At 58.0% G+C, this 27,949-nt stretch overlaps 1 protein-coding gene across 1 annotated transcript in view; it reads left to right on the top strand.

The window, feature by feature from the left end:
• NIBAN2 (niban apoptosis regulator 2) overlaps window positions 1-27,949 on the top strand; it is a 57,165-nt gene that overhangs the window by 14,527 nt on the left and 14,689 nt on the right. The window contains exons 2-3 of the mRNA XM_047768458.1: window positions 20,946-21,076; window positions 25,914-26,042. Coding sequence (XP_047624414.1) covers window positions 20,946-21,076; window positions 25,914-26,042 — 260 coding nt within the window. The remainder of the gene's footprint in view (window positions 1-20,945; window positions 21,077-25,913; window positions 26,043-27,949) is intronic.

Genomic DNA, 27,949 nt, shown 5'->3' with positions numbered 1-27,949 from the left:
GTGGTGTAAGCTGGCAGCTGCAGCTCTGGTTTGACCCCTTGCCTGGGAATTTCTGTACGCCACACCTGTGGCCCTGGAAAAAAAGAAAAGCCAGTGCCTCTTCAGAAATACATATCTGCAAGTATATCGGTTTGTACAGGTGCAGAAAAAATATGGAGGGAAATTCATCAATATGTTCATAGAGATTTTGGGGGGGCTGGTAGAGTAATGGAGTCTTTCATTTTTTTCTTCATTCTCTCTCTCTTTTTTATTTTGCATGGTAAATACGTTAAATAAAAAAGAATAGCCTTATGAACCTATTTTGGGGGCAATTTAATAAAAAATTGGAAATCTGTCTGACTGCAGAATCTGAGCCACGTTGGCCTAACAGGAGCCCCCAGGAAGTGATTGAAAGCACAGGTGGGGGAGTTCCTGTCGTGGCGCAGTGGTTAACGAATCCGACTAGGAACCATGAGGTTGCGGGTTCCGTCTCTGCCCTTGCTCAGTGGGTTAACAATCTGGCGTTGCCGTGAGCTGTGGTGTAGGTTGCAGATGTGGCTCGGATCCCGCGTTGCTGTGGCTCTGGCGTAGGCCTGTGGCTACAGCTCCGATGAGACCCCTAGCCTGGGAGCCTCCATATGCCACAGAAGCGGCCCAAAGAAATAGCAAAAAAAAAAAAAAAAAAGCACAGGTGGGCTTGGAGAAAAGGAGAGGGCAGGGAATGTTCTGGAAGTGCATGTTGGAGGAGGTTGTTAAGCTGGGTCTCGAAGGACAGGATGGATTTTGGCCACCAGAGTTGGGGTACAGGCAGATGGGGGGAGTGGCCTAGCTCAGACTTCGCCTGTCCATGGAGGGGAGCCACGGGGACTGTGGCCAAAGGCTGGGGGGTGGGGTGGGGGCAAGAGCCCCACCTGGTGCAGCCTGAGGGCCAGGGAAGGCAGTCGGGGACTGGGGCCCTTTGTCATCCACACTCCCCGGCTGGAATTTAGAAAGAGGGTTTTGGAGTTCCCACTGTGGCACCGTGGGTTAAGGATCGGGCATTGTCACTGCAGTGGCTCAGGTCTCTGCTGTAGCGTGGGTGGGATCCCTGATCCCTGGCTGGGGAACTTGCACATGCTCGGCTCTCCCCCGCTAAAAAAAAAAAAAAAAAGAAGAAAGAGGGTTTTACCTCTGCTACTATAACAACAAACATTAATTGGGCACTTATTCTGCCCAGCCTGGGAAACCCCTGTGGCCATGGATGGATGAGACTGTGGAGGTTCAGGCCAGAGGTCGTGGGCACTGGAGTCTCTCTGGGCTAGGCAGTGGCGGCAGGTGTAGGTGGGCAGTGAGGGGTGGGTGGGTTCCCGTCCAACTGGGCAAGTCTGTGACCCACCCAGTCCTCCAGCCCTTAGATGTCCCACTCACTGCTCTGCCCAGGACGTGGCCCCAGGCTCCCTGGGTGCTTAGCGCTGGACAGAGGCTGCTGAGGTGTGTGAGACAGAAGGCTGAGCTTGAGGAGCCCTTTCTGCAGTGCTCAAGGCTTCCCTTCTGTCTTTTTTTTTTTTTTTTTAAGCTTTTTATTTTTTCTATTATAGTTGATTTACATTGTTCTGTCCATTTCTGCTGTTCAGCAGAGTGACACAGTCACACATACCATATATATTCTTTTTCTCACATTATCCTCCGTCATGTTTCATCGCAAGTGACTAGATATAGTTCCCTGTGCTCTACAGCAGGGTCTCATTGCTGATCCGCTCCAAATGCAGGAGTTTGCTTCTGCTACGGCCAAACTCCCGGTCCACCCCTCTCTGCCTGTCTTTATCGTGACCTCAGCCCTCTGTGCCTCTGTTTCCCCATCTGTAACCTCCTAGAGTGTTGTGGGCTTTATGACCAAAGCCACACCTGGTGCCTGGCACCCTCAGAGCTGAGAGTGGTGAACCCTCAGAGCTGAGAGTGTCTGCCCTCGGGGTCCAGCGCCCGCACCAAGGTCAGGGCTTCCTTCTCAGAGGAGGGAAGGCTGGACTTGAGGCTGGACTTGAGGGACAGGATGGTGTTAGGTCACGGATCGGCCAGGAGCTCTGACCTCCCTCTCAGACCTGCAGTGGCTCCCACCTGCCAGCCCACGCCAAAGGTCAGGCCCTCCACCTTTGGAGGCATGACCTTTCATCTCTGAGCTTCCCTTTTTATTGTTGTTATTACATAAACAATAAAATCAAAGAAAAATTGGAAAATAAAGAGAAATAACAAGAATAAAATGAAAATTGCCAATAATCCTACCACCCAGAAATGACTTCCAGAAGTTTTCCTGATGCATGAATCTAGAGTGGGCTATGGACACCTGCATCTAGCTCATCCCCCTGCAGCCTGTAGAATGGCTACAGAATATTCCACCATGGAGTTCTCATCATCGCTCAGTGGAAATGAATGCGACTGGGAACCATGAGGTTGTGGGTTCGATCCCTGGCCTTGCTCAGTGGGTTAAGGATCTGGCGTTGCCATGAGCTGTGGTGTAGGTCACAGATGTGGTTCAGATCTGGTGTGGCTGTATGTAGACAGCAGCTGTAGCTCCAATTTGACCCCTAGCCTGGGAACCTCCATATGCTGCCAGAGCGGCCCTAAAAATAAATTCCATCATGGCCACAGTAGCTTGCCTGTTTTGTTTTGTTTGTTTTTGCTTTTTTTTTTTTTTTTTTTTTTTGCTTTTTGGGACCACACCTGATCCTTAAGCCACTGAGCCACCAAGGAACTCCTAGCCTACCTTTTAACTTGCTCAGCCAGACCTCTATGGCTGGGCTCATGGGTTGTTTCCGTTTCTCACTGTTGCTTTGACAGCCCTAATCATTTCCACAGGGATTAATCCATCGATCCCACTGTTGTTTGAGACCCTGCTTAGTGCCAGGTGTTGGACTTGGGGTACCGGGGAGGCAGCCATGGTCCTTGTCCTCCCAAGGACGCCTTTCTGGGAGGACAGGCCCAGCGGGGAACCCTCATCCAGGTGGGGGCTAAGGGCATCTTTGGGAGTCCAGGGAGCAGGGGTGACCCACACTTGGAGGATCAGGGAAGCCTTGTTGGAGAAGAAGGGGATGTCTGGGTGACACCCTTGGAAGGGGAGAGTCACAGACAGAAGGTCCAGAGCTGGGAGAGGGCAGGTATTTGGGGGAACCAGAACTTCCCAGAAATTGGTGGTTTTGCCATGGTTCTTGCTGGCTGTGATAGCAGTGCCCTCCCCCCACCATGCGCACTTTGGGGTTTAGTTGTTGTTGTTTGGGTTTTTTGGGCTGCACCTGCGGCATGTGGAAGTTCCCTGGCCAGGGATCAAACCCAAGCCACAGCAGCAACCCAAGCCGCCACAGAGATAATGCCAGATCCTTAACCTGCTGCACCACAGTGGGAACTCCTGGTGGTCATTTTGCCAAAATGGCAGCACATCTGTCCCGCTGTGGGGCTGGGATTGTCTTCTGATGGGGGGGGGCGGTGGCCACAGAAGCAGGGTGACATGCCTGCCCAGGCGCGAGTCCTGTAGACACCTCCGCCTGCCACCCCGGCTCAAATGCAGAGCCGGCTCAGCTCCGATTTCCCAGGTCTTTGCAGGTGTTGTATCGTTTGACAGAATCTGCCAGAGAGGAAACCAAGGATCCGAGCTTAGATGACTGCTCAGGTTTTTGTCATGGGAGTGGTGACCTTTTCTGCTGCTGATGCGTGAACTTGGACTGGTCTGGCTGGCTCCAGACCCAGCCTGACCTGTATAGGAAGTACCCTCCTGGGTCCTGAGTGGGGGGGGGGTGAGCTTTACTCCTGCTGATGCATGACCTTGGGCTGACCTTGAGCTGGCCCAGCCTGACCTGTATAGGAAGTACCCTCCTGGGATTGGAGAGTCCCTGGCAAACACTGGCTCTGGGGCTGGGAAGGGTCTGTCCCCAGGCCCAGGCTGGCCTTTCTGGAAAACCCCAACCTCTTGCTGTGCCTGAAGATGCCTGAGAGATGGAATCAAGGCCCTCTGGCATAATTGCTCTGTTAGCCAGGGTCAAATTTTTATGTGCTTGGTCCTGTGTTTGGTGCGGGGAGAGGTTATAAATGAGACAGGGTCCCTGTCCTCAGGGGAGAAACGGATACTAAACGGTTAATTGTTAAAGCCAAGTTGTGCCGATGACTAACGAGGGTTCTGCCCTGAATAGGGGGTGTGGCCAGGGACAGTCACAGTCCCAAGGCCTTGAGGGTCTAGTGCGAGGGCCCAGCGCCCTGAGCCCTGTATCACTGCCTGGAATCCATGCTTGGAATCTGTCATCCCTGCCAGGGGAGACAGTCCCCACTCACCCTCAAGGGACGACCCTCCTCTCCCCCCGCCAGAGAAGCAGACATGGAACGTGGGCCTGTCGGCTGAGAGCGGAGTTTCCCGTGATGCACAGGTGGAGGGCATGAGGGCACCAGGAACCAGGAAGGGGAGGCTGGCACGCCTCCTAGGGGATTGGTTCTCGTACCTCCCCTTCTGGCTTCCTCTGGAGCCGGAGGAGACCAGCAGCTGGTGACCCAAGGAGGGGGCAGGGCCTGTGTCCTCTGCTGGCTCAGGGGGCCAGGCCCCAGGAGCCTTGTTATTTGAATAAACTTTCCATCTACTATCTGCATAAAGCCTCTCCGTGCTGAGGGTCCCTGGCCTTCCAGCCCAGGATTGGGTTTCCTTCTGGCCCAGCAGCAAGCGCAATGAGTGAATTTTCATAGTGGCTCATCTTCCTTCTTCCTCCCTTCCTGGGCCTGTCTGCCTTTGCTTCACCCTCCCCCTGCCCTCACCCCACTTACTTCAGGACACAGGGAGCCAGCGCTGCAGGCAGCAGGGTGTGTATGAGAGAGGGGGCGAGGGATGGATAGAGAGATGGGCAGCAGCGTGGGCATGAGAGGGGGAGGGAGGGAGGGAGGGAGGGAAGGAGGGGTGGAGGGAGGGGGTGAGAGGGAGAGGGAGAGAGATGGGCAGATAGTTCGATGGGCAGTCTGGATCCTGAGGCAGCTTGAGAAGGAGGCTGACTTGAACTTCGTGAAAAGGACGGTCTCAGAGGGCACTCAGCTAATGAAATGTGCAAGATTTGTGTGTCCGTATTTAGTCCTCTTTCTGTTAGGGTTTGGCCACTGTAACTGGCATTTATTAGTGATTGGTTCTTATTAGAACAGCAGCTGGCATTTATCGGGCTCTTACCAAAGTTGGGCAGGATGCCAGACATGTCTCACACATTGTCTTATTTAGTCCTCACAGAGACTCTTTGGGGTGCATGCTATTTTTATCCCCATTTTATGGATAAAGAAACTAAGGCTTGGGCAGGTCATGGTCAGCAGCAGAACTGGGTCTCTCGGGTCCCAAAGTTTGTGTTTTTGCTGCTAACCTCCCTCCTGGGACAGACTCTTCCCCACAGCCTCCTTGCCCATTGGCCATCCAGCTTCTGCTTGCACACCTCCAGTGACAGGGAGCTCCCTACTCCATAGGGTCTCCTGTCCCACAGCGGGCATCTGGGATAGAAAGCCCCTTCTCGAGTTCTGTTGCCGTGGGTGGGTCACTGGAGAACAGGCTCCATTTGGGCTGGGGCATGGCTGGGGCTGGGTGTCCATGGCATCCCTTTTCCCTGGGAATTAACCAACTCTTTTGTTTTGGGAGATGCGCTGAGTTCTCCCTCCTCTTAGCCGTCCTTACCTGGTACTCAGCCCTTAACAGGGTCATTCGTCACATATTGACCAAGACCGAGCAAACTCGATGTTGAAACCATAGAAGTGTTTCCATTAGCATTGATCTGAATGGCTTAGTCAATGCAATAAGACAAGAAAAAAGATAAGAGAGAGCATGGTATAAATACAAGATACCAGGAAAGCCAGACATTGTGGTCCCACCCGGATGGAGTTTGCTGCACTTTCCCATCTAGCCTCAGCCTTAGCCTTGTCCACCTGGTGATGCTACCTGTGGGAAGCAGGGGCTCAGAGAGACGAGGAACTCGCCCCCCGCTGCAGTGCTGTGGCACAGAGGGGCTGTGGTCTGCCAAGGTTTGGTGGCTTGCGGTTTGTTGGATGTTGGCTTTCAGAACCTTCATTGATGTTTCTCTGTCTACTTCCCCTTTCTAAGTTCATCTCTGAGGGACAAGGGCCTGGAAAAACTGGACCACAAGCGTGTCGCCTTCCCATCCTCTGAGGGGCCCACTGAGAGTCCTGGTAGCAGCTGTCTTGGTTCCACTTTTCTGGTCCCCATTTCCTGGCATGAAACACATCACAGAAAACTGCCCACAGCACAGGTGGACACGCTGTGGGACCCCTGAGCTTGCGAAAGCCCTCACTGCCCACCAGACCACTCTTCCCCTGGCCCCCAACACTCACCTTTCAGTTAGTCAGTCATCAGCATGGATAATATGAGCCCCCATCTGCTCAGGCTCTGTGGCTTTACTCATTTCATTGAGTCCTTCCGACACCCTGGCCAGGTGGAGACTGCTGTTTCTCCCATTTTACAGCCCAGGAAGCTGCAGTTCAGAGAGGATTCAGCCAGACGCCCAAAGTCCTACAGTCAGTGACAGTCCATGGGGTTAGCATTGGAACTGAGATCGAACTCCAGAACCTTGACACTGCTCTGATCTGTGAAAGTGCCCTTCTTGACACAGGAAGGTACTCATAAATATTTGTGGAACGGATTAATGTTTTCTTGCATGTCTAAATCTGCGCGTCTCCTGGGCTTTCTGCTTGGCACGCTCTTCCTGCCCAGGCCTCCTTCTCACCAAGCCAGCCCCTCTTCATGTCTCAGGAGCCACCTCCTCCTGGAAGCCCTCTGACTCTTCAGGCTGGGTTGGCCACCCCTCCTGTGGGTTCTTCTGCTGCTCCCAGCCGGGGACTTGCCATGCCCCATGCAGGTTTTGCTGACATCTGTCTCCCTCATTAGACAATAGGGACCGGATTTGTCTCACTCCTGAACACCCAGTGCCCTGCGGTTGCTGAATGAATGAATGAGGGTAACATGAAACTTTTCTTGGCCAGCACAATGGAGCCCCCAACACCCTCCCTTGACCTTGACCTTGACCTGCCCCCCCCCACCATTTGGGTTGGGCCTGAGCTGGGTGACAGAGGATGTGGATCTCGGGCTGGGCTCTGCCCCCAGCCCCTGCCTGCGGGTGGCTGGTGGGAGGGGCTGGGTGGTGGTGCCGGCTGGCAGGCTGGTCGTGGAGGAAGAGCTCAGGCAGCGGGCTCTGCCTGGGCATCTCAAGATCTGACTTCATTCTGGGCGCCAAGGGGAAAGTGGGTGGTGGTTTCTCAGATAAGGGGCCAGGCCTGTGGCAGGCACCTGCCAGTGTGGGTGCCGAGGCAGAGGGCCCTGGTCCCTGGTCCAGCCTCAGGGCTCCGCACATTGGGCTGAGACGGCCCCTGGGCACTGCAGCGCGGGGGAGGCACCCCTGCGACCTGGGAGCAGTTGTGACAGATGGCCAGGCCCCAGGTTCCCAGGCCCCAGGCTCCAGTGGGCGGGGCCGGGATGAAAAGAAGAGTGTGGAGGCGCGGGTGCTGCTGGGAAGTCGGCCGGGTGACTAAGCGGGAGGGGATGAAGGTTAGCGTTTACAAAATCACTGTCATAGATCAGCCACCTCTGTGCCAGGCCTGATGACAACAACTGTACGAGGGGGAAGCTAATTGTCCCCAGTACAGAGAGGCAGAGACGGAGGTTCACAGGTGAAGCCGCCAGACCATGTCTGGGATCTGTTCCACGTGGTCTGGCTCCTCTGTCTGGGCCGGAGGGTCGGGGACGTGGAGCAGGTGGGTGATCCAAGGAGGCTGGTCCTCCAGGCTGCCTGCAACCTTCCTTTCCATCCTGCATGGCTCTGTTGGCCTAGGGTGTGGCCTTGGCCATGGCAGGACCCACTGCAGGACGCCAGCCTCGGGAGCCCAAACTGTGAGGTGCTCCTGAGAGTGGAAGTGCCCCACCACCCCGCCCCCGGGGCAGGCTCAGGGTAGGTGTGGGTGCTGCCCTGGGTGGGGTGCTATGGGGGGGGGGGTTGGCATCCCTTCTCCACCCGCCCCAGCTTGGGTCTGGGTTCCCAGAGAGCAGGGACTCCAGGTCTGGGCTCCCAGAACAAGCACCAAGTGTCTGCCGCCGTGGGCACCCGGGCTGCTGCCAGGAGGGCAGGGAGGGGCTGGGGGATGAGAGGGCTTTTGTTTCCCTCTGTTTGTGTCGAGATGGGACTTCCTCCCACCCTCCTCGAGGTGGAAGGGAAAGGCCAGTCCCCGTGGGCGGTCCGCAGGCTGCCTTTGGGGGTGGGGTGGCTCTGGGGCCTCCCTTCCGCCACTTCCCGCCCTCCTGCCTCCAGGCACCCTTTTCCACCAAACCTGGGTTGCTGAGCTGTGGTTAAAAATTTGCGAACCAAGAAGCGGTTTAAAGGTAGCTTTGCCAGGGCCCCCGGCCTGCTCCTCCTGGCCCCACCGCTTTGCCCCAGAGCTGCCTCCGTGATGGGAGACCCAGCTGGCCTCCTTCCCAGGTCTCCAGGGTGGCCCACGTTGGCATCCACGACTGGGTGACCTTCCACCGGGGTCCATGCAGCCCTCATTGATCGAGCGCCCACCTGGGCCAGACGTGAGCTGGGTGCTGGGTCTCTGTAGGGGATGATATGTCTCGGTAATTGCAAGAAGCACCAGGGGGAAGTAGAGGGCCGGGGTGGTGGAGGGTGGTCCTGGGGAGGAGGGGGTGGGCACTGGGAGAGACCCCAAGAACAGAGACAGTGGAACTCTCTGGGGGCTAAAGCCCCACTGACTTGTGTCTTACGAGGAGCTGGGCCACTAACAGGGCTGCCCCTTCCCCTAGCCTCAGTTTTCCCGTCTGGCCAATGGGGAGCTTGGCCTTGACCTCAGAGGGCCCTTCCCACGTCCAGCGGCCTGTTATCGGCGTAAGTGCCTGGCCCACTAATGAGGAACCGCGCCTGGGCAGGGGTTCTACACGTGCTAAAGGTTAAGGTTGTAGCCACAGCCTTTTGTAAGGCTCACGAGGCCCTTTGTTAACAGCAAAAGCCACCCTCTCCTGAGGGCACTTTAAGAGCAGGCGCTGCTAACATCCTCTGGGGACCCCTAGTCGCTGAGTGAATTGGCGGGGGAATCACATCAGACCCACTTTACAGATGAGGAAACTAAGGCCCAGGGAGAGTAATCTGAGCTCCACGCTTGCTTCGTGCTTCGAATTTGGCCGCAGAACACACCTGCCTGCGTGAAAAACCTTCCCAAAAGTTTCTCCCAAAACTGATGCTGCACTGCGGGTCTGGGCCACAGAAGTGACCAAGGTGCTGCCCTGACCTGGGGAGCTGCCAGGCGAGTGGGGTATGTCCCGGAGGGAGCCAACAAGTACTCCTGAGCCCCCTTTCTGTGACCCGCACAGTTCTAGGTGCTGGACTAGAGCATCGAACAGAGGCTGGTGTGGCTTCACATCCCGGTTTGGCCTCTTACCTGTGTGAGGCGGGGCAAGCCATGTCTCTGAGCCTCAGTTTCCTCATCTGTAAATGGGTTCAACAGTAAATCTGGGGGAGGTTCACTGAAGGAGTGTTGATGGTAATTGTTATGGGGGCTGCCTGGCCCTGGGCTCAGTGCTGTGTGCATTAGCGCATGCCTCGCTCATGCTTAGAATTACATGCAAATGGCAAACTGCAAAACGTTGTGATGGAGGAGATGCTATTTGAGCGGGTCCCTGAAGTCTGGCCAAGAGTTGGAACAGTGGAAAAGAGGGGGATGGGAGCCCCGTGCAGAGGGCAGGTGAAAGTGTGGCGGAGGGAAGTCCTAGGTTGGTGGGAAACGGCTGGGCTGGGGCCCTGGGGAGGGCCGGAGGATTGAGATCCTGGGTCCAATTTGGCGTATTGTGCTTGCGGGGGCGGAGTGCCAGGCCCCGTGGCAGGTGCTGAGAATCCGGTGATGGACGAGCCTTTTCTCCTGGGGCGATCTGAGTCCAGGAGAGCCTCTACGAGTGCTTTGCAGGGCTGTTCGTTGAATGTTTTCTCAGCCCCGAGAGTCTGGGTTCAATTCCCAGCTTGCATTTGGGCTCTGACACTTGGCAGCTGGCTGACCTTGGACAAGCCACTGGGCCTCCCGGCCTCTGTTTCCTTGGTGGGGGTGATACTATCACCCCCTGCCCTGGGGCTGCGGCCAGGGCTCAGGGTCAGGATGTTGCAAAGCCCCCTGCAGGGTGCTTGTGTCATCAGCGGGCATCTTGCCTCATCAGCTGTGTGACGCCAGGTAGGCTTCTTAACTGCCCCAGGCTTCCATTTCTCCTGTGTCGGGGGAGGGGGGAACAAGGACCTTCCCTCCCTCCCCCGGCCGTCTTGATCTCCCACTTGATGCGTGGAGCCGGCATCGGGCCAGGTGTCCATGGTTACCGGGCTTCGGTGCGCCCAGGGCAGCTGCACTGTGGGGAGCGGCTTTTCCTTGTCCGTAACTGGCCCCAGGGAAGGGGTGACCCAGCGGAGAGTCCCTTTGGGGCACCTGAGGCTGGCAGGGAGGAAGCCTCGAGGTGGCAGCCACCTTCCTGAGCAAAAAAGGGCTGCGTCGTGCACATTCTAGTGGCCCCAGGACCCAGCCGTGGCCCCTGGGTTGGGCATCGGCCTGGCTTCCCACTGTGAACCATCTCTGGGGCAGGTGGCGGTGGCGGGGGGCGGGGGGTGGTGGTGGTGGTGGCAGGCATGCTGCTCAAAGCAGGTGGCGCTCTCTGGTCTCTCGTTCTGGGCTTCCTTTCCGCTCCTGCTTTGAGCCAGGTCAGTCCCAGCTGTGATGGGCAGTGCCTGGGGGAGTCAGGGAGCAGGTCTTTACCCATTGTGAGACCTGAGGGATGGGGGTGGGGGTGGAGGGGCTGTGGGAGGGGGCGGGAGTACCACTCAGCTTGGGGACATCCTGGGGAAGAGAGCTGGGGAGTGAGCTGAGCTCAGCAGAGGAGGGAGGGGTGTCCCTGGCTGGGAGAGCAGCCTGTGCAGGACCCCGTGGCGGCGGGGAGGAGCATGTGTACTGAGGAGCTTGATCTTTGTTCAGAAGGCAGTGGGAGCCATGGAAGGTTTGGAGCAGGGGAGGTTCAGGGCGAGGGCTGTAACAAAGAGATCCCTGTGGTTCCTGCATGTGGGATGGATCAGAGGGAGCCAGGAGTCGGGGGAGGGGGTAGAAATTTGGAGGCTGTGGCAGGAGTGAGATGGGGAGGCAGTGACTAATAGTGTAGCCTGGGCCGCTTGACCAGCCCCTGGTCCACTAGGAAGCCCACCTCTGGCCTCACCCTGATGGCCTTGCGCTGAGAGCAGGGCACGCTGGGGTGGGGATCATTCAGGTCCAGAAGTGCGCTGACCCTGGGTCAGTCCCTTGCCCTCTTTGGGTGCTGTTTCCCTTCTGCGCAAGGACTGGCCTGGGGGTGGGGCCACTTGGCTGTCCTACCCCCTGCTGGCCTTGGCTCTGCAGGGTTCCAGCTGCTGGTTCAGGCTCTTCTCACAGGCCGCCTGCCAGTCCCCCTCCTCTGCTGGCTGATGGAGCCTCTCATTACCACCCCCCCACCCCCCAGCTTACTCCCTGATTACAGGTCCAGAACAGGAGCCGTGTCAGCCTGTCTAACAGTGGCCACCCACATGGCCAGTGCTGCCAGGAGTCCCAGGGGCTGGCAAGCTGGAAGGTGGAGGTGAGATGCATCTGCTCACACTTGAGCTCCCGCTTAACCCTCAGACTGTGCTGGGTCTGTATAATTGACCATCTGTGTGTCCCCAGAGGAGTCACTCAGCCTCTCTGATTTTAGAGTTCTTCTGTGTAAAGTGGAGACTGTGCATCAGATAACTCGTGTAGGGCGTTCCATTGCGGCTCAGTGGTAACAAACCCCACTAGTATCCATAAGGACGCGAGTTTGATCCCTGGCCTCGCTCAGTGGGTTAAGGATCCGGCGTTGCTGTGAGCTGTGGTGTAGGTTGCAGATGTTGCTTGGCTCTGGCATTGCTGTGGCTCTGGCATATGCCGACAGCTGTAGCTCCTATTAGACCCCTAGCTTGGGAACCTCCATATGCCACAGGTGCGGCCCTAAAAAGACCGGAAAAAAACCCCCAAAAACAGCTAATGTAGACGTGTAGCATCGTATGTGGCACAGAGCGGCTGCTGAGCAAGTGGCCTTTGCTGTTATGTGTTAATAGTGATAACAGAGGCGGGCGAGCAGAAGGGCCATGGGCCAGGCTCTGGGGGCTGGCATACCTGGCATACCTGGCCAGCTCTGTCAGGACAGGCTGTGTGACCCTGGGAGAGTGTCCCCACTGCTCTGGACCTCAGGCTTTCCCTGATCTCCCAGGCAGGTGATGGAGCTGGTGGTATTTGGACAGCTCTGTGGCATGAGGAAACTGAGTCCCTGCCCCCACTCTGCCTCCGCTGTTCCTTCAGATGGGGGTGGGTGGGGCTGGTATCCTCCCCCGCATCCCCACCCCCAGCTGGCTCCCCCTTTGCTCTGGGAACCAGGCAGGCCGGTTGAGGGCCTGCCCCACCCTACAGGGTGCTGCCCGCCTGGTTTCAGTCTGCAAATCTTTCAGCCCTGAAACCGGGTGGGTGAGGTGTGGTCCCTGGAGCCCACTGGAGGGACCGGATGAGCCAGGGACAGGTCTGGCCCAGTGCCCTCAGCTCGGGCCCCTCCAGGGCTGGGGCCACTGTGAAACCTCCGTGGTTGGCACGTGGCTGATGAGATCTCGGCTGGAGATGGTTCTGGCGCCTGTTAGCGTGGAGGGGGTTCTGGACCTGGGCTCAGATCCTGCCTCTGCTGTTCCCCAGCAGAGGGGCTTGGTAGGGGTCTCAGTTTTCTGGGGCTCCGTCTCCTCTACCGAAACGTTCCTCCAATTCAGACACCACCTGCCCCAGGGCTGAGTTGAGGATTGGTGGGGGGAGGGGGGAGAGCCAGGTAAGAGGCTTGGCACAGATGTGGCGTGTGCTGGGCTTGGGAGGGCGGGGAGAAGGCACGGAATCCCCTAGCTTGGTGCTGGATGCTCTTGGGTGTACCTTTCTGGGTCCATACTCCGAGGACCCCTGCACTCCTTCCTCCCACCCTCAGCTCAGCGAGCCCCTTCTCCCTGTGCACCCAGGGGCCCCCAGAGTCTCTAGGGAACTTGAGGCCACTGTGGAGCCTCCCCAGTTCTTGCCCAGCCGCTGCCATCTGAGTGCAGGAAGTAGCGTGATCCTTAGCGTTGTCAGGTTGGAAAATCAGAGATTAGCATTCTTCCGGCTGCCTTGCCTGCTGTTGGTGCTCATCCTGGGGTGGGGTCGGGCCAGGCCAGGGGTTGCTCAGCCTATTTCCAGGGCCTCGCTGGCTCTGCGGAACCTTGGACTAGAGGCACTTTACAGGCGTCCCCATTAGCGACATGCCCCCTCCTTGCCAGGGTGAAGTGCTTTATGCTCTTTGGCCCGTTGGTCTTATAACCTCATCACGCAGATACTGTTGTGCCACTTTGCAGAGGGGGAAACAGAGGCTCAGAGAGGGGAAGTGCCTTGGCCAAGGCGGCATAGCTAGTTGGTAGCAGAGCTGGAACTTGAGCCCAGAGCCTGCGTGCCCAGTTGCGATGGGGCTGTGTTTGTGAGTGGGGTGGTGTTGAGTCTGGGCCCCCACCCCCGCTTCCTCTGCCCAGCCCGAGGGGGCTGTGGTCAGCTCAGAGCTGACTCACCAGCCGCTCAGAAATGGTGCTGAGGCCAGCATCCCAGTCAGCTCCTGGAACCAGCGCAGTGCTGATTAGATCCTCGTTGAGATTTTAGATCAGCTGAGCCCACAGGGACCCAGCCACCCATTTTGCAAGTAGGAAGGTTGAGGTCAGAGAAGATGGACAGGGCAGGACTCAGGATGCGAAGGTGTGACGGTTCCCTGCCAGCTCGGACCAGATAGGGCTTAGAGATGCCAGACAGATTTCAATCTTGGCTCTGATAGTCGCCAGCTGTGTGACCTTGGGAACGTCATTTTGCCTCTCTGAACCTTGATTTCCTCATCCGTAGAATGGGGATTGTAAAGCCTGCTCTGCCTGCCTGGAGGGAGCAGGCAGAGACCCAGCAAGGGTGTGTGAGGCGATGGGCTTTGGTGGATAAGGATGTGTCAGTGCGTTTTCAGCAGCAGCATCAAGTGAGCCACTCTGGGTGCGGGTGTGGAGAACAGGGGAGGCTACGCACCTGCGGGTTAGGGGTACATGGGAAATCTCTGTACCTCCACCTCAATTTTTCCTGTGAATATAAACCTTCTCTAAAAAAAATAAAGTCCCCTGCAGGAGTTCCTGTTGTGCAGCAGTGGGTTAAGGATCCAGGTTGTCTCCGTGGTGGTGCAGGTTCAATTCCCAGCCCGGTGCAGTGGGTTAAGGACCCGGTTTTGCCGCAGGTGTGGCTTGGATTCGACCCCTGGCCCAGGAACTCCATATGCACCTGCTGTGGCCGAAAAACCAAACAAAATAGTCTACTAAAAAGCAGAGGAAAAAAAATCTGTAAGGCAGGACGTTGGAGATTGTCGTGAATGGAGAGGCTTTACGGGGTGCGGGTTTGTGTAGGCTTCGATGGGAGACTAGGTTTGAAATGCTCCGCTTTTCCCTTCGAGGCTGAGTGTCTTTGAGAAGGTCCCCAAGTCCCCCTGAGCCTCAGTTTCCTTATCTGTAAAGTGGGGCTGACCAGATCAGCACTTCCTGAGCCGTTGAACATGCCAAGTCCTCAGTGGAAACGTGCCTTGGTTCCCTCTGGGAGTGAGTTCTGCAGGCAGTCACGAGGCCTGGCTGGTAAGGAGGCCCCTGCAGGTCACCCCTGATGGCCCCAAAGGGTACAGGCTTTGGAGACAGGGTCCCAGTTATTGGGGGGGGGGGGACAGAGCCATCCTAATTACTAGAGGGACAGATGCACGTTATTGAGCCAGCTCTGCTAAAGGCTCCACTCCAGAACAGCCCCCATGACAGAGTGTGTGTGTGTGTGTGTGTCTGTCTGTCTGTCTGTCTGTCTCTGTGTGTGTATTTCACCCTGGCCCCTGCGGTGAAGAAGCAGTGGCTTCTTCAGATCTGAGTGCAGCTCACTACCTGCGTGCGGGGGACGAGGCGTGCACATAGACCCCGGGTGGGTGGCCGCTCGCCCAGGTCCCCGAGCACAGTGGTGGCTGGGCACAGATTCCCAGAAATCGCGTGCTGCCCTCTTGGGCCCATAAAGGAGTGGGGCCCCTGCAGGTGATCCCATAAGAAATTCTCTCCCCCTTCCCCCCCCCGCCCCGTGTGGGTGCTCTGGAGCTTTGTTGACTCACAGCGAGATGACCTTTTGTGAGCCATTAATCTTTGTGAACCTTGGTTTATACACCTGTAAATGGAGGGTTTATGTACCTGAATTCACCCCGGGACCATTTGAAGGCTCCGGGTGTGTGTCAGGCCCTGGGTCTGAGTGGGGTGAGCTTATCTCCTAATGCCGTGGGATGTGCTGGCAGAGGGCACGAGTGGGGCCAGTGATGGGCTCCGGGCTCTCGCAGAGGCCGCAGGTGATGCCCAGGGAGCCCTGCCAAGATCCTGTGGGAACCTGGGTTCCTCGTGTTCCTTGCACGTGGCCTGGTGTTCCCAGCCCCCCGCCCCCCAACCTTGCCGGTGCCGGAGGGAGGGCTCTCCCTTTGTCTGATCTTTGTCGAAGGCCTACTGATCCTTATCGTTATTATTATTTTGTGATTCTTTTCCTGGTTCTTTTTTTTTAAGTCTTTATTGGATTTTTTTCTAACTGTAAAAGTTATTCTTGCGAATACAACTTTCTCTAACTATTGCTGTTATTCGCTGAGCACAATCATCATTATTATTACTGTGTTTTTAGGCCCGCACCTGTAGCCTAGGGCGGTTCCCAGGCTAGGGGTCGAATCGCAGCTATAGTCGCTGGCCTCCACCACAGCCACAGCGACGCAGGATCCAAGCCTTGAGTCTGCGACCTACGCCACAGCTCACGGCAACGCCGGATCCTTAACCCACTGGGCGAGGCCGGGAATCAAACCTCCATCCTCAGGGATGCTAGTCGGATTTGTTTCCGCTGAGCCACGACAGGGACTCTCGAGTATCATCAATGGTAACATTTACGGGGATCCTGAACTGCGCATGTCAGGTGGGAGCACCGTGGATGGATTCGGTTACCCCCATTTTAGAGGTGAGCAACCTGGAGCTCTGGGCGGGAGAGCTCAGCTGCTTGCAGAACTGAGGTCTTCAGAGCTGGGCTGGCGGACAGGCTCTGTCCCTACCGCCCCCACCCTGATACCTTTTCATCTGACAGCACCTGGGGCTGAGTCCGTGCCAGGAAGGAGGGAGGATGTATGAGAAAATGTGGGTGAGGCCGGCTCACGCCCTCAGACTGCTCCGCCCCAGCCTCGGTAGCTCCCAGCGAGCTAGCCAGGGCCTCCCCCCAGCACCCCATTCCTGGGGCCTGGGACCTCCCCCCCCTGCCCCCGCTGGGATGGGGCCCTGCCTCTGGAGATGGGCTGCAGCCTGCTTTCCCTCTGCCCTCGGCGGGGACGGAGGTCTGGTGGGGTCAGAGCTAGGATCAGGAGGGGCTCAGTGGGCCGTGGTTCAAACCCCAACTGCCTCTGTCTAGCTGTGCGACCTCAGGCGAGCGCCTCACCCTCTCTGGCTCACAGTCCCCTCTGGGGTGGCAGGTGACGTCTCCAGAAGTGGGAGGAAAGGGTGAGCTGGCAGGGTTAGGGTTAGGTGTGGAGCAGAGAAGGATGCCTGAGGTGTCGGGGACCACCCACAGACACCCTAGCGGGGGCGCTGCGGCAGGGTAGGGGGGGATTTGAATTATAGGCAGGGTGCAGAGAGTGGGGTGCTGAGTAGGCCTTGCAGGGAGGGGGCTGCAGGGGCCCTGGGCGCCTGCCCCTCAGCTTCGCAGGCAGGAGGAGTGTGGAGGTCCTGCCCTCCGGGGAGGCCTTCTCCAGGGCCGGGGTGCCTGCTTGCATCCTCCTGCCAGAGAGGCTGCTGGGGGACCCTGTTTGGGACTTCTCCCCTGGGAGCCCTTTGTTCCTGGAGGGGACCCCCTCCCCCACCCACCTCTCTGCCTCCTTCCCAGCCCTGACACCTATCCCTACCCCGCCCCGGTCCTCGTCCTTGCCTTCCTGGCACTTCTCTGTACTCAGCAACCTCCCAAGTTGTCTTAGGATGCCTCTCAAGAATGTGCCCGGGGGCTGCCAAGAAGCCATCCCGCAGCCCATCCCCCTGGGGTCTTCCCCTTCCAGGGCTCCCTCTGCTGCCAAACCTCAGCTGAGCGGACCCCGTTCTCTGGCCCTGCCCGGGACCCTCCTCTGGGTCCCTGACCTCTTGCCCTGCAGCAGCCACAGTCCTGTGGGGGGGGCGGGCGGGGGGAGGTGGGCAGCCCCCTGGCCCAGCCCTTGCCAGGCCCACCCTCCCGGGGTTCACGCTCAGCCCTCCCTGTCCCAATCCGCCCGGCTCCCATGTTTGGGCAGTTAGACACCCCACACTCTCCGATCTGTTTGTTTTCTAGAATCTCAGGTGGCAAAAAGTTGATCTGAAAACAGATCCAGGTCTATGTAGTTCTCGAGTCTGGGTGGCAGGGCCTGCCTGTCCTTGCAGGTGGGTAGGATCTGGCCAGGGCTGCTGTGATCTGTTTGGGGGTGCAGGGCCCTTGGGGCTGCCTCCTCTTTTCCTACTCCTTTGAGTGAGGCACCCCCATTTCTGCCCATACCCTCTCTCTCCCCTCTCCCAGGTAGCTTCTCTCGCACCCCTCCTTCCCTCCACTCCTGGCCTCTGGTCCCACAGTTTCGCGTGGGTAACTTGTCTGCATCCCAGTGTGAGAGGCCTAGAATGAATTTCCTTCTTGCTGCCCACGCTGCCCTCTCATGCCTGATGCTTCAGGCCTGCCAGCCGCACCATCACCCTCTGGCTCCGTCTGGGTCACCCCGTTCTGTTTTTCACATCCTCAGCCGCCTCTGGCTTCCCAGGGTCCCACCCGAGGTGTGCCTTGGTGCCCTTGATGGGTGATGCCTGGCTGGACCTCCCCCTTCCTTCTTCCCTGGCCCAGCCCCAGGGCCTTCTACACCCGGCCACTCCCTGCCTGGCTGTGAGGTCTGGGCTTTGCTGACCCGGCAGCTGAGAGCTGTTGTGAGTTGGGTGGTCTTGGGTTCGGGTCCTGACACAGGATGGCAGCTTCCTCCTGGGCCTGGATCCCAGAGAGTCAGGGCAGATTCTGGTCTTCCTGGAAATAATGCTGTGTCTGAGGCTGGTGCCCCAGGGCCGAGTCAGGCATCCTAGAGCCGTGGCTGAAGGCCCCTGGAGATCGGAGGGCCAAGCCTGCCCATCTGCGTGCTGGGAGAGTAGCACCCGGTGGGTGTCCGGCTGTTGGATGCAGAGTTGGGATAAAACCCTGACCTGGAGGCTGACCACCCGCCTCTCCAGTCCTGGGTCTGCAAGCTTCCTCATCCCTAAAATGGGAAAACAGCAGCACTGACTCCCTAGGGTTTTCTCGAAGATTCTTTGGGATCATAGCTGTAAAACTTGCCCACTCACCGGCTTGGGTTAACACTGATTATGGGGAGGAGTTGATGTGTTATCAATATAATTGTGGTCCACCGTCTTATTTTCTCTATTTGGCTCCAATTTGTTACCCCATAGCCCCCCCTCCCATCCCGCACCCCCGCGCTGTCCTGCCTCATCATTTTTCAAAACAGTTCCCGTGGCCTTTGAGAGAGTTCTGGTTGTTTATGGTTTTTAAAAAATAGGCATTCAAAGCAAATTCCTCATTTGTTCTCCCCTTCCTCCCCCTAAAACAGACTCTGAATAGGCGCAAGCTCATTCCAGGAAAGGGGAGCCCAGGCCTGTGGAGAAGGGACCCACAGGCTGAGCTGTCACTGGAAGGAGTGGAGGGAGCGGCCCCGCCTGAGATCCTGGGTGTGGGGTGCAGCACATGCTCTAAGCCTTCCTCCCGACCGCCACCTCCTGGCTGGGTCTCCGGACTGCATTCCAGCTGTACCACCCACTAGCTGTGTGACCTTGTGTGAGTGGCTTAACCTCTCTGAGCCTCAGTGTCCTCCTCTGTACAGTGGGGATAACGCACCCGATACCCCATAGAACCGTTGAGAGGATGGGATGAAATGCTGTCCTAGCTGGGTGCTTTCTCTCCAGACACCAGCCCTGGGCAGGATGGCATCACAGCGGTCCCTTCTTCTTTGAGAAAGGACCAGGTCTTCGGAACCCGGAATCCAAGCCTGTCCGAGGTGGCAGGGCCTGTCCATTACCGAGTCCAGACCTCTTGGTGTGCAGGCCCAGAGGGGGCTCCTGGACAGTGGGCCAGCGCAGACCCCAGGTCAGGACTCAGGTTACAGCTACTTGCGACCAAGAAGTCTCAGGGCGGCCCCAGGAGAAGCCTCCCCACCACCCACCCCGTGGGTCTGGACCTCAGTTTCTTCATCTGTAAATGCAGATGCTGAGGCGGCACAGACACCGAGCGTCTGACGTAGGCTGGGCCTGCTCTGGCGCCACAGGGCTCCCTTTTACTCTTCAGACACTGCTTTAGCAGAAGAGAGAAGCAAACAGCCAGTGAAAGCAGAGTGGTTGTTAACTTGCTAAATGAATTCATTTTAGAATTTCTTTGGTCATGCCCATGGCATGCAGAAGTTCTGGGGCCAGGGATTGAAGCTGTGCCCCAGCAGTGACAACACTGAGTCCTTAACTTCTTGGCCACCAGGGAACTCCTAGAATGTTTGTTTTTTATTGTGAAAAGAATCATGCGCATAAAATGATTCAAATGCTACACAGGTGATAGAGTTCCTGTTGAGACTCAGGGGATTAAGAACTCACCTAGTCTCCATGAGGGTGTGGGTTCGATCCCAGGCCTTGCTCAGTGGGTTAAGGATCCGGCATTGCTGTGGCTGTGGTGTAAGCCTGCTGCTGTAGCTCCAATTTGACTTCTAGCCCAGGAACCTCCATATGCCACAGGTGCAGCCCTTAAAAAAAAAACCAAAACCAAAAAAACAAATTCTATACAGGTGAGTAAAGCAGCCAAAGAAAATTGCTCTGTATTCCTCGTTCCCACACCCAAATGTGCCGCCCTAAACAGCCTGGAGGGCTGCCTTCTGGGGGCCCCTTCCTTGAAGTCTCCAAGCCTGAATGACTCATGGGCACACACAGGAATGATTTGACACGGGGTGCTATTCAGCGTGGGATTCTGTAGCTTGCTTCTGGTTCCATGACAGAGGGCAGACAGCTTCCCTGTGGTGGTATGTGAGCCTCGGACCCTCATCTTCTGACTGTCCTGGCTGAACTGCTAGGTCTGGAGTCACCCCTCACATGCGCGGTTGGCCGGGTTCTGGCGTGTAGGTGCCTGCCGTTCCTGCACGGGTTCTGTGGGCTGGATCCCTAGAGGAGCAAGTGCAGCATCAGAGAACCAGGCACACAGCCACAGTGCCCCCCACAAAGAAGGCCATCCCAGCTTCCCACCCCCTTGCTCTGGTTAAGATGTCTATTTTCCGCGTCCTGGCTGGTCCAACCAAGGGAAAATGATATCTCGCTTCTTTTTGTTTGTTTGTTTGTTTTTGTCTTTTTAGGGCCACACCCACAGCATATGGAGGTTTCCAGGCTAGGGGTCCAATTGGAGCTGTAGCCGCCGGCCTACGCCAGAGCCACAGCAACGCCAGATCCGAGCCACACCTGCGACCTACACCACAGCTCACGGCAACACCGGATCCTTAACCCACTGAGCGAGGCCAGGGATCGAACCCACAACCTCATAGTTCCCAGTCGTGCTCATTTCCGCTGCGCCACGATGGGAATGACACATCTCGCCTCTGTTTGTGTTTGTTGGCTGGCGGGCGAGGCCGGGCATCTTTTCACGTGCCTGTTGGTTTCGTGTCTTCTCTCGTGTCTTCTCTTTGGTGGGTCCTCGGTCAAGGTCATTGCCCCCTTTTCCTGCCCGGCGGCTCCCCCAGGTGTGCGCAGGAACAACTTCACAAGCTGGAATCGGGGACAGGGTTGCCGCCTGGAAGGGCCCCACGTGGCCACCCTCACGGCCTGTCTGTCTCTCCCTTTCAGAGAAAACCGGGAAGATCCTGACGGAGTTCCTTCATTTCTACGAGGACCAGTATGGCGTGGCCCTCTTCAACAGCATGCGCCACGAGATCGAGGGCACCGGGGCGCCGCAGGCCCAGCTGCTCTGGCGCAAGGTGAGAGGTGCCGGGTCGGGTGCCGGGCGGGCCCTGGGCCTCGGTTTCCCGCTCTTGCGGCGATGGCTCTAAGGGCCACACTCTGAACAGGCCGAGGAGCTGGTGCTGGGCGACTCCCCCGGCCCAGCCCCTCCATCATTGGAGCCGAGGCTCTGAGTCCCCTCGACGACGGGCCTGGGTCCCAGGCCAGCTCCTCCTCCTGCAGTCCCCGCGCCCGCGAGCTAGTTACCTCGCCTCGGTTCACGCATCTGTGAACTGGGATGAGCACACCTCCCACACTAGGTGGGTGGTCGTGAGGCCTAAAGATTTGTCACTGGGGTGCCTGGGGCTGGGCAGGTGCTTGGCAGGGCTGGCGGACACTGTCATCCTTAGCGGCCTTGTCATTATCCCGTTATCAGTAGTAGGATTATGTTTGCACAGTAAATATTTGTCCAGCGAGAACTGGAAGCTGCCTGGCTCCAGCCTGGGGGTCGGCATGGGCTGGGGGAGGCGAGCAGAGCCTCCTGGGGAGGGGAATCCTGTGGTTGGCTATGGCGTGGGGCTGGGGGCGAGGAGGTGACGAACAGCCAGAAGCATATGTGGGCCTCTGGGTGTCCGGCTGGAAGCCACCAGTCCAGGATTTGAGCACTTGAGGTGAGAGGCCAGCCCTTGTCCCTCTGGGGGGTGGTGCAGGGTCCCTGTGTCAGCCCAGGGAAGCCTTCTGTGAGGGCACCACATGTCCCAGGGCTGGGGTCATTCCCTTCCAGTGACCTTTGTCCTCTGCTCCCCGCCCCCCCCGGATGGCCAGGCAGGTGGCAGAGGGAGGGGTGATGAGAGGAAGGGTGCTGGCTCTTATCCTCTGCAGGGTGGCCCAGTGGCGGCCCAGGGGCTACTTACTCCTGGTTGGTGGCCCCTGGGCAGAGCGCCCACCAGCTTCTCCCTGGGGATCAGGCTGGCTGAGCTGGTCCCTCTGGAAGTGGTGTCTGAACCAGGTCACCCATGTCTGAGTCCCGTGATGGGTGGGCTGTGAAGCTGCCCACCTTGCCACAACCTCCCTACCCAGCCCTGCTGGCTTCCTCTGGGCTGGGGACAGTGCCCTGTGCTCCTGATGGCCCCTCACTTCCTCAAGGCTCTCTCCTCGTCTGCCGAAGGGGTACCTCCCGCGTGGGGCTGTGCTGATGATGCAGTGAGCCGATAAGTGGGAAGGGGGAGCAGGTGGGATTACTGAGGGGCTCCGAGTCCCCACCTGCTGGGGGACCTCGGGCACGGTGGCTCTGCCTTGCTGAGCCTCAGTTTTTCTGTCTTTTCTTCAGAGAGCAGAGTTATCATGGTAGAGGCGTCAGGGAAGCTTTGTGTGTGGGGGGGTGTTCACGGGGCCCCGAAGCCTGGTGGGATTTGGATTATTGGGGAGGTCTCTCAGGAAGGGGGACTGGTGTGGGTAGGGGTGTGGGTTTGCAGCAGGGGGTGACAGGGGAGGGGACAGAGCAGAAAGAAGAGCCTGTGCAGGCCCCACACGGGGAGTTTTTTCATTCCACCCCCCCCCCCAAAACCAAGTCACCTAAAATGTGCCTGTTTATCATGGGACCGAAAGAGTGGGAGCTGGCATCACTTGACCCCGCTTTGAGGATTTGCTGCCCTTTGTCTCCTCAGCAGGAGGAACAGCTGGAGGCATGGGGTCAGAGGTCAGGGAGCGGCTGCTGAGACTCAGGGATTTCCTTGAGCGACAGGCTCCTTCTCCAGACATGACTGTGAGGGGTCAGGTCCTGGAGCCACGCTGCCCCTGCTGCCCCCAGACATTCGGGGAGACAGTACACAGCCCCTTACACAGGGACGTGGGCGCCCTGAGGGAGATGCCGGGTGAACTCAGACAGTGGGGCCTGACTGGTCCGGATGGCCCAGGAGGGCTTCCCGGAAGAAGGGCCATCTCAGCTGAAGACCAGATGGGAGAAGGACCATCAGACCGAGGCTGTGGCACATGCAAAGGCCTGGAGCCGAGCCTTTAAACGGCTTGCCCAGGATGGCACAGGCGGGGACTCGAGCCAGCTTCTAGATTCCTCTTCCAAGGCTCCTTCTGCTGTGACCCCCAGCCTGCCTGGGTTGGAGGGCAGGTCAGGGCTGTGTGTCAGAGCCTCTCGGAGGATCTCATGTCTCTTTGTCTTGGGGCCCAGAAGAGCCGGTCAGGTCTCCTGGTGTCATGGCAACCTCCCGACCTCGTGACAACAGAGGGCAGGTGTGGCCTGGCTGGGTGTCTGGCAGGGGCACATAGGAAAGATGATAGGAAAGACGGCCGTGGACCCAGTGCAGGTGAGCTGCTGCCGGTGGCAGCTCCGCTGTGTGGAGGGAAATGTGACAGGCAGCCTGGTCCCCGTCACCGAGGATGGAAGTGGGGTCGCCTGACAGCACCCAGCCTTCTCTCCGCATGAGACGCCCCTTTAACGCTCACAAGGGTGAGGGGTTCCCGTCCTGGCCCAGCGGTTAATGAACCCAATTAGTATCCATGCGGATGCGGGTTTGATCCCTGGCCTCACTCAGTGGGTTAAGGATCCAGCATTGCCGTGAGCTGTGGTGTAGGCAGAGGCGGCTCGGATCCCACCTTGTCGTGGCTCTGGCTATAGCTCTGATTTGACTCCTAGCCTGGGAACCTCCATATGCTGCGGATGCAGCCCTAAAAAGTCTTTTAAAAAAAACACACACACACACACAAAAAACCCACTCACAGGGGTTGAGGGTGAGGATTCATGGTGGGAAAACCGAAGTTGCATGTAAGCGAGAAGCGCAAAATGAAATCACCCACGGTCCCTGAGAAGGAGGGATTTTTGGTCCCATCTTGCCACTCAGGAAACTAGCTCTCATGAGGTTACATCATGACAATAATATGATAGAAATAACAATCATGGTCACATCCTTTGTTTTTTATTAGAAATAATAATACAACTGTATTAGTTGAAAGTAAGAAATAGGGAAAACAGCCATCCTGTGGCGTGGGCGCTGGTCCTCCAGCTGTCTCGACACTGCTCCGAGGGGTTGAGAGCATGTCCTTGTCACAGGGGTGGACGCCGAGGCGTGGAGAGGGAGTCGCTTGTCTGGGCTCCGGTGGGGCAGCCGGTGGAGCCGGGACGGGAGCCCCGGGGCCCGCGCTCCAGCCATTCGCCTCCCACCCAAGAGGCCCGTCGGGGCATCCAAGAGCTTTGCAGAGTCCAAAATATTTGGCCTGGGCTGTCGGGTTCCGTTTCATTTCCTGCAGGGCTTCCAGTGGAAATACGACTCTGCCGTTTGAAAGCCTTAAAAATAAAACCCAAACCCACAACCAGCCACCCGTTGCGGGCCTCTTCCAGGGCCTAGGGGTGGACTTGGGGGGCCTTCCCCCAGGAAGGCCTGCCTGGGCCCTGGGCTCGGGCTCTAGACAGAGGGGCGGCCGCAGACCCGGGGGCCTGGGGTCAGCGAGGGTCTGACCAGGGCATAGTGAGAGCTCTGCTTTCTTTCTAGATGGGCCAGGGATTCAAGAGCTGGGTTGAGAGTAGGCCCCAGTATAAATATAGACCACGGAGCCCAGCTCTGTGACTTGGGCAAAGCCCACTGGGGGTGGAAGGGGGGCTCCTGGTAGGGGAACCATTTTCTTTTCCTGTAAATATTTTTATCCCCGGGTAGGAAGCAGTCTTCGGGTCTCATTGTTTGAGCACAATAGGCCCTCATTTTCCAAGAATGTTTTGGCATTTCCCCTTGAAGAGTGGCGGGGAGGCTGTGGTGAAGAGACAGAGCTGGGGGGTGGGGGAGTCTTGGGAGGGGCCGCCCACCTCTGCCTCCTGCTGCCCTGCAGACCCAGAAGCCAGGCAGGAAGCTTGGAAGGGTCGGGCACCACTAAAATAATCCCTCCTCCCTTTATTACATATGAGACGTGTTTCTTTTTGCAAAAGCCACCCTATTTGTTGTAGGACAGTTAGAAGCTGCTGAGAAACAGGAGCTTGACTCCCCGGGTTCCTCCCATCCAGGAGTAAGTCTGCTCCCTCGTGGCCTTGGCATCTCCTTCCTGAAGCTTCCTGGTGCTGTCTGCTCAGGAAGCACGCTCTCAGGGACGGCCACCCCCTCCCCTTCCCGAAATAAGTCAGTCCAAGGAGCCAGAGACTGATGGACAGGAGCGGCGGAAGTGGGTCGTGGTCACAGGGGCCCCGAGTCTCGTGCTGCCTGCCAGGTGCCAGCGGTGTCCCCTTTGCCCCTGTCATCTCAGAATCCTCAAGATGACATTGGAGACGTCCATGCCGTCACTGCCCCCTTTGTACAGATGAGGAAACTGAGGCCCAGAGAGGTGCTGTGACAGTCACACTGAGCCAGAGGGAGCGTCGAAGCGAGGGCTTTGCAGGAAGGTCTGGGCGTTTCTGCTGCCCACACTGGTCACCAGTCTGCCAGGCTGCTGGTCCAGTGGGAACCCTCCAGACTGAGCTGGGAAGAGAAGTGCTCAGGTGCTGGGGTCTTCCCAGTCCTGGGTCGTGGACATGTCCCCCTCCGGCTGGAGCGACCACCCACGCCGCAGTGGGGGTGGATGGGGGAGCAGCGTGGCTTGGGCTCCCTGTTTGCCTGGGGCCAGGACCGAGTGGGGTCCCGTCTGAGTCCCGTGTTGTGGTGCTGGGCCTGGGTGCACATGCCAGCAACCCTGCCCTACCTGGACCCCCTTCGCTGCCCAAGCCTCACTTTCCTCATCTGCCCGAGGGGTGAGATGCCGCCCTGCCTCGGAGGCGGGTGAGGGGGCTCGCTGAGGTCGGGGTGGGGTGTGCCCAGCAGGGGGTGAGCGCCCAGGCTTCACCTCCTCAGAGGAGCCCCCACTCACGCGCTGGGCCTCCTCCCTGGCCCTCCCCTCTCACAGGTGCCGCTGGAGGAACGCATCATCTTCTCGGGGAACCTCTTCCAATACCAGGAGGACAACAAGAAGTGGAGGAACCGCTTCAGCCTCGTGCCCCACAACTATGGGCTGGTGCTGTACGAGAACAAAGTGGTGAGGCCCCCGGCCCTGCCGCACGGAGCCTCCAGCTCCTCCCGGGCCCGGCAGGCCGCTTCTCCCCCCGGTCCCCCGGCCCCTAAATCTAAGACTCCACACCTCTGCCCTCCCTCGGCGGGTGCCAGGGCCCAAAACAGAATCTCAGCACCCTCCCCGACCCCTTCCTGCCTCCCCAAACCTTCCCTCTAAGTGGCATTTCATCCATCCCGACACCCAGCTCTCTGGGGTCACCCTTCACTCTGCCTCTCGCTCCGTAAGCAGCTCATCATGGACCCCCGCCCACCCCCAGGTCCCTCGAGATGGCTCCGTCTCCAGGGCTCTCCTCCGCCCAGCCCCCTCCCTCGCTCCTCAGCAGCCGCAGCACGCTGGCCAGTCCCCTCTCAGATGACCCTTGGGTGGCGGTCCTATCTCTTTCCTTACTGGCTCTCCCGCAACCCCCTGCCCTGCAGTGGGAGGCTCTGTCCTTTGATTGTTCCTTTGCTTTTCCGGCCCTTGGTGAAGCCCACCTGGTTGAGCCACAGACCCCAATTTTTCGACCAAACAGTTCTCCAGAGCAGCCAAAGGACAGGCTTCAGTGCCCTGTGTTTGGAGGCAAATCCCTGTTACAGTAACATGAGCAGAGTCAGGAGTCATCTAAGGCCCCAGGGCAGTGCTTCTCAAGCACCAAGATCACCTGGAGGGCTCGTTAAGAAGCAGGAGCTCCCTGCCCCCCCCCCCCCCGCCCCAAGTTTGATTCACATCTGGAGTAGAGTTAGGAATCTGTTTCTCTAACACGTGCCAGGGTGCTGTTGCTACTGTGGAAAATCATGGTGGTGGAGGTGCCAACCCCTCATGAAGTGTGCTGAGGAGTTCCCCTCGTGGCTCAGGGGTAACAAACCCGACTAGTATCCATGAGGACATAGGTTCGATCCCCAGCCTTGCTCAGTGGGTTAAGGATCTGGCATCGCCGTGAGCTGTAGTGTAGGTCGCAGATGTGGCTCCAATCCTGAGTTGCTGTGGCGTATGCCGGAGACTACAGCTCTGATTCAACCCCTGGCCTGGGTACCTCCATCCGCCGCAGGTGTGGCCCTAAAAAAAAAAAAAAAAAGTGCTGAGTAGTGACACCTAGTGGCAGGGTGCAGCATGGCAGCCATGCTGTATGAGCTCCCACATCAGAACCATTTTTTTCTCCCCACTGGTGTGAGAAAGCAGTGCCCAGACCTAACTTCCTCCCAAGGAGAGCACTTGTGTGGTGCTCAGAACCTAGGAAGTTAGTGGACAGTTCCTAAGGGTCAGAGACCCTGGGCTCTAGAGGCTGACAGACCAGGTTCATGTCCTAGGTGGGCTGCCTCCCACCTATGTGAATTTGTGGCTAAGAATGGGCCCCACCTCTGGATCATGGGAACTCTGTGAAGTGAAGCACGTGGGGCCCTGTGCCTGGTAGGTGACGAACACGCAGCTAGTGGTGGCTGCTGACCGTAGAGGCAGTGGGAGCAGCCGTGGTGATACTAAGAAGCCGCCTCAGCAGTGCTTCCTGCTCTTGCTGTGCCAGGCGCTGTGCTAAACGTTTTGTGCACATTACTCACTGGGTCTTGGCCGGGCCCTGTGAGCAGGAGCTGTTAGTTACTCCCCTGGTTTTGTAGAAGAGGAAACTACAGCCTAGGGGGTGCTCATCCTCAGCACCACAGGGGCGGTACTCAGTGGAGCCAGGATGAGTGCAGAGCCTGAGTCAAACGAGTCCTGGTCACCACACCATGTTGCCGCTAGTCGCTGTGATGGTCGGACTCCTCTTGCTCTCTCTCCCTCCTCCCCTTCTTCCTCCCCTACCTGCCCCCTGCCTTGAGGAGGCAACACTGAATGGAGCCCTGGAGCCAGAGTTGGAGATGGGGTTTGGGCTTGGCCCCCCCCTCGTAACCCCCAGGGAC

Source organism: Phacochoerus africanus, chromosome 2 (assembly GCF_016906955.1).
Source record: "Phacochoerus africanus isolate WHEZ1 chromosome 2, ROS_Pafr_v1, whole genome shotgun sequence".
Taxonomy (NCBI): domain Eukaryota; kingdom Metazoa; phylum Chordata; class Mammalia; order Artiodactyla; family Suidae; genus Phacochoerus; species Phacochoerus africanus.
This window is presented reverse-complemented; position numbering and strand designations above follow the sequence as displayed.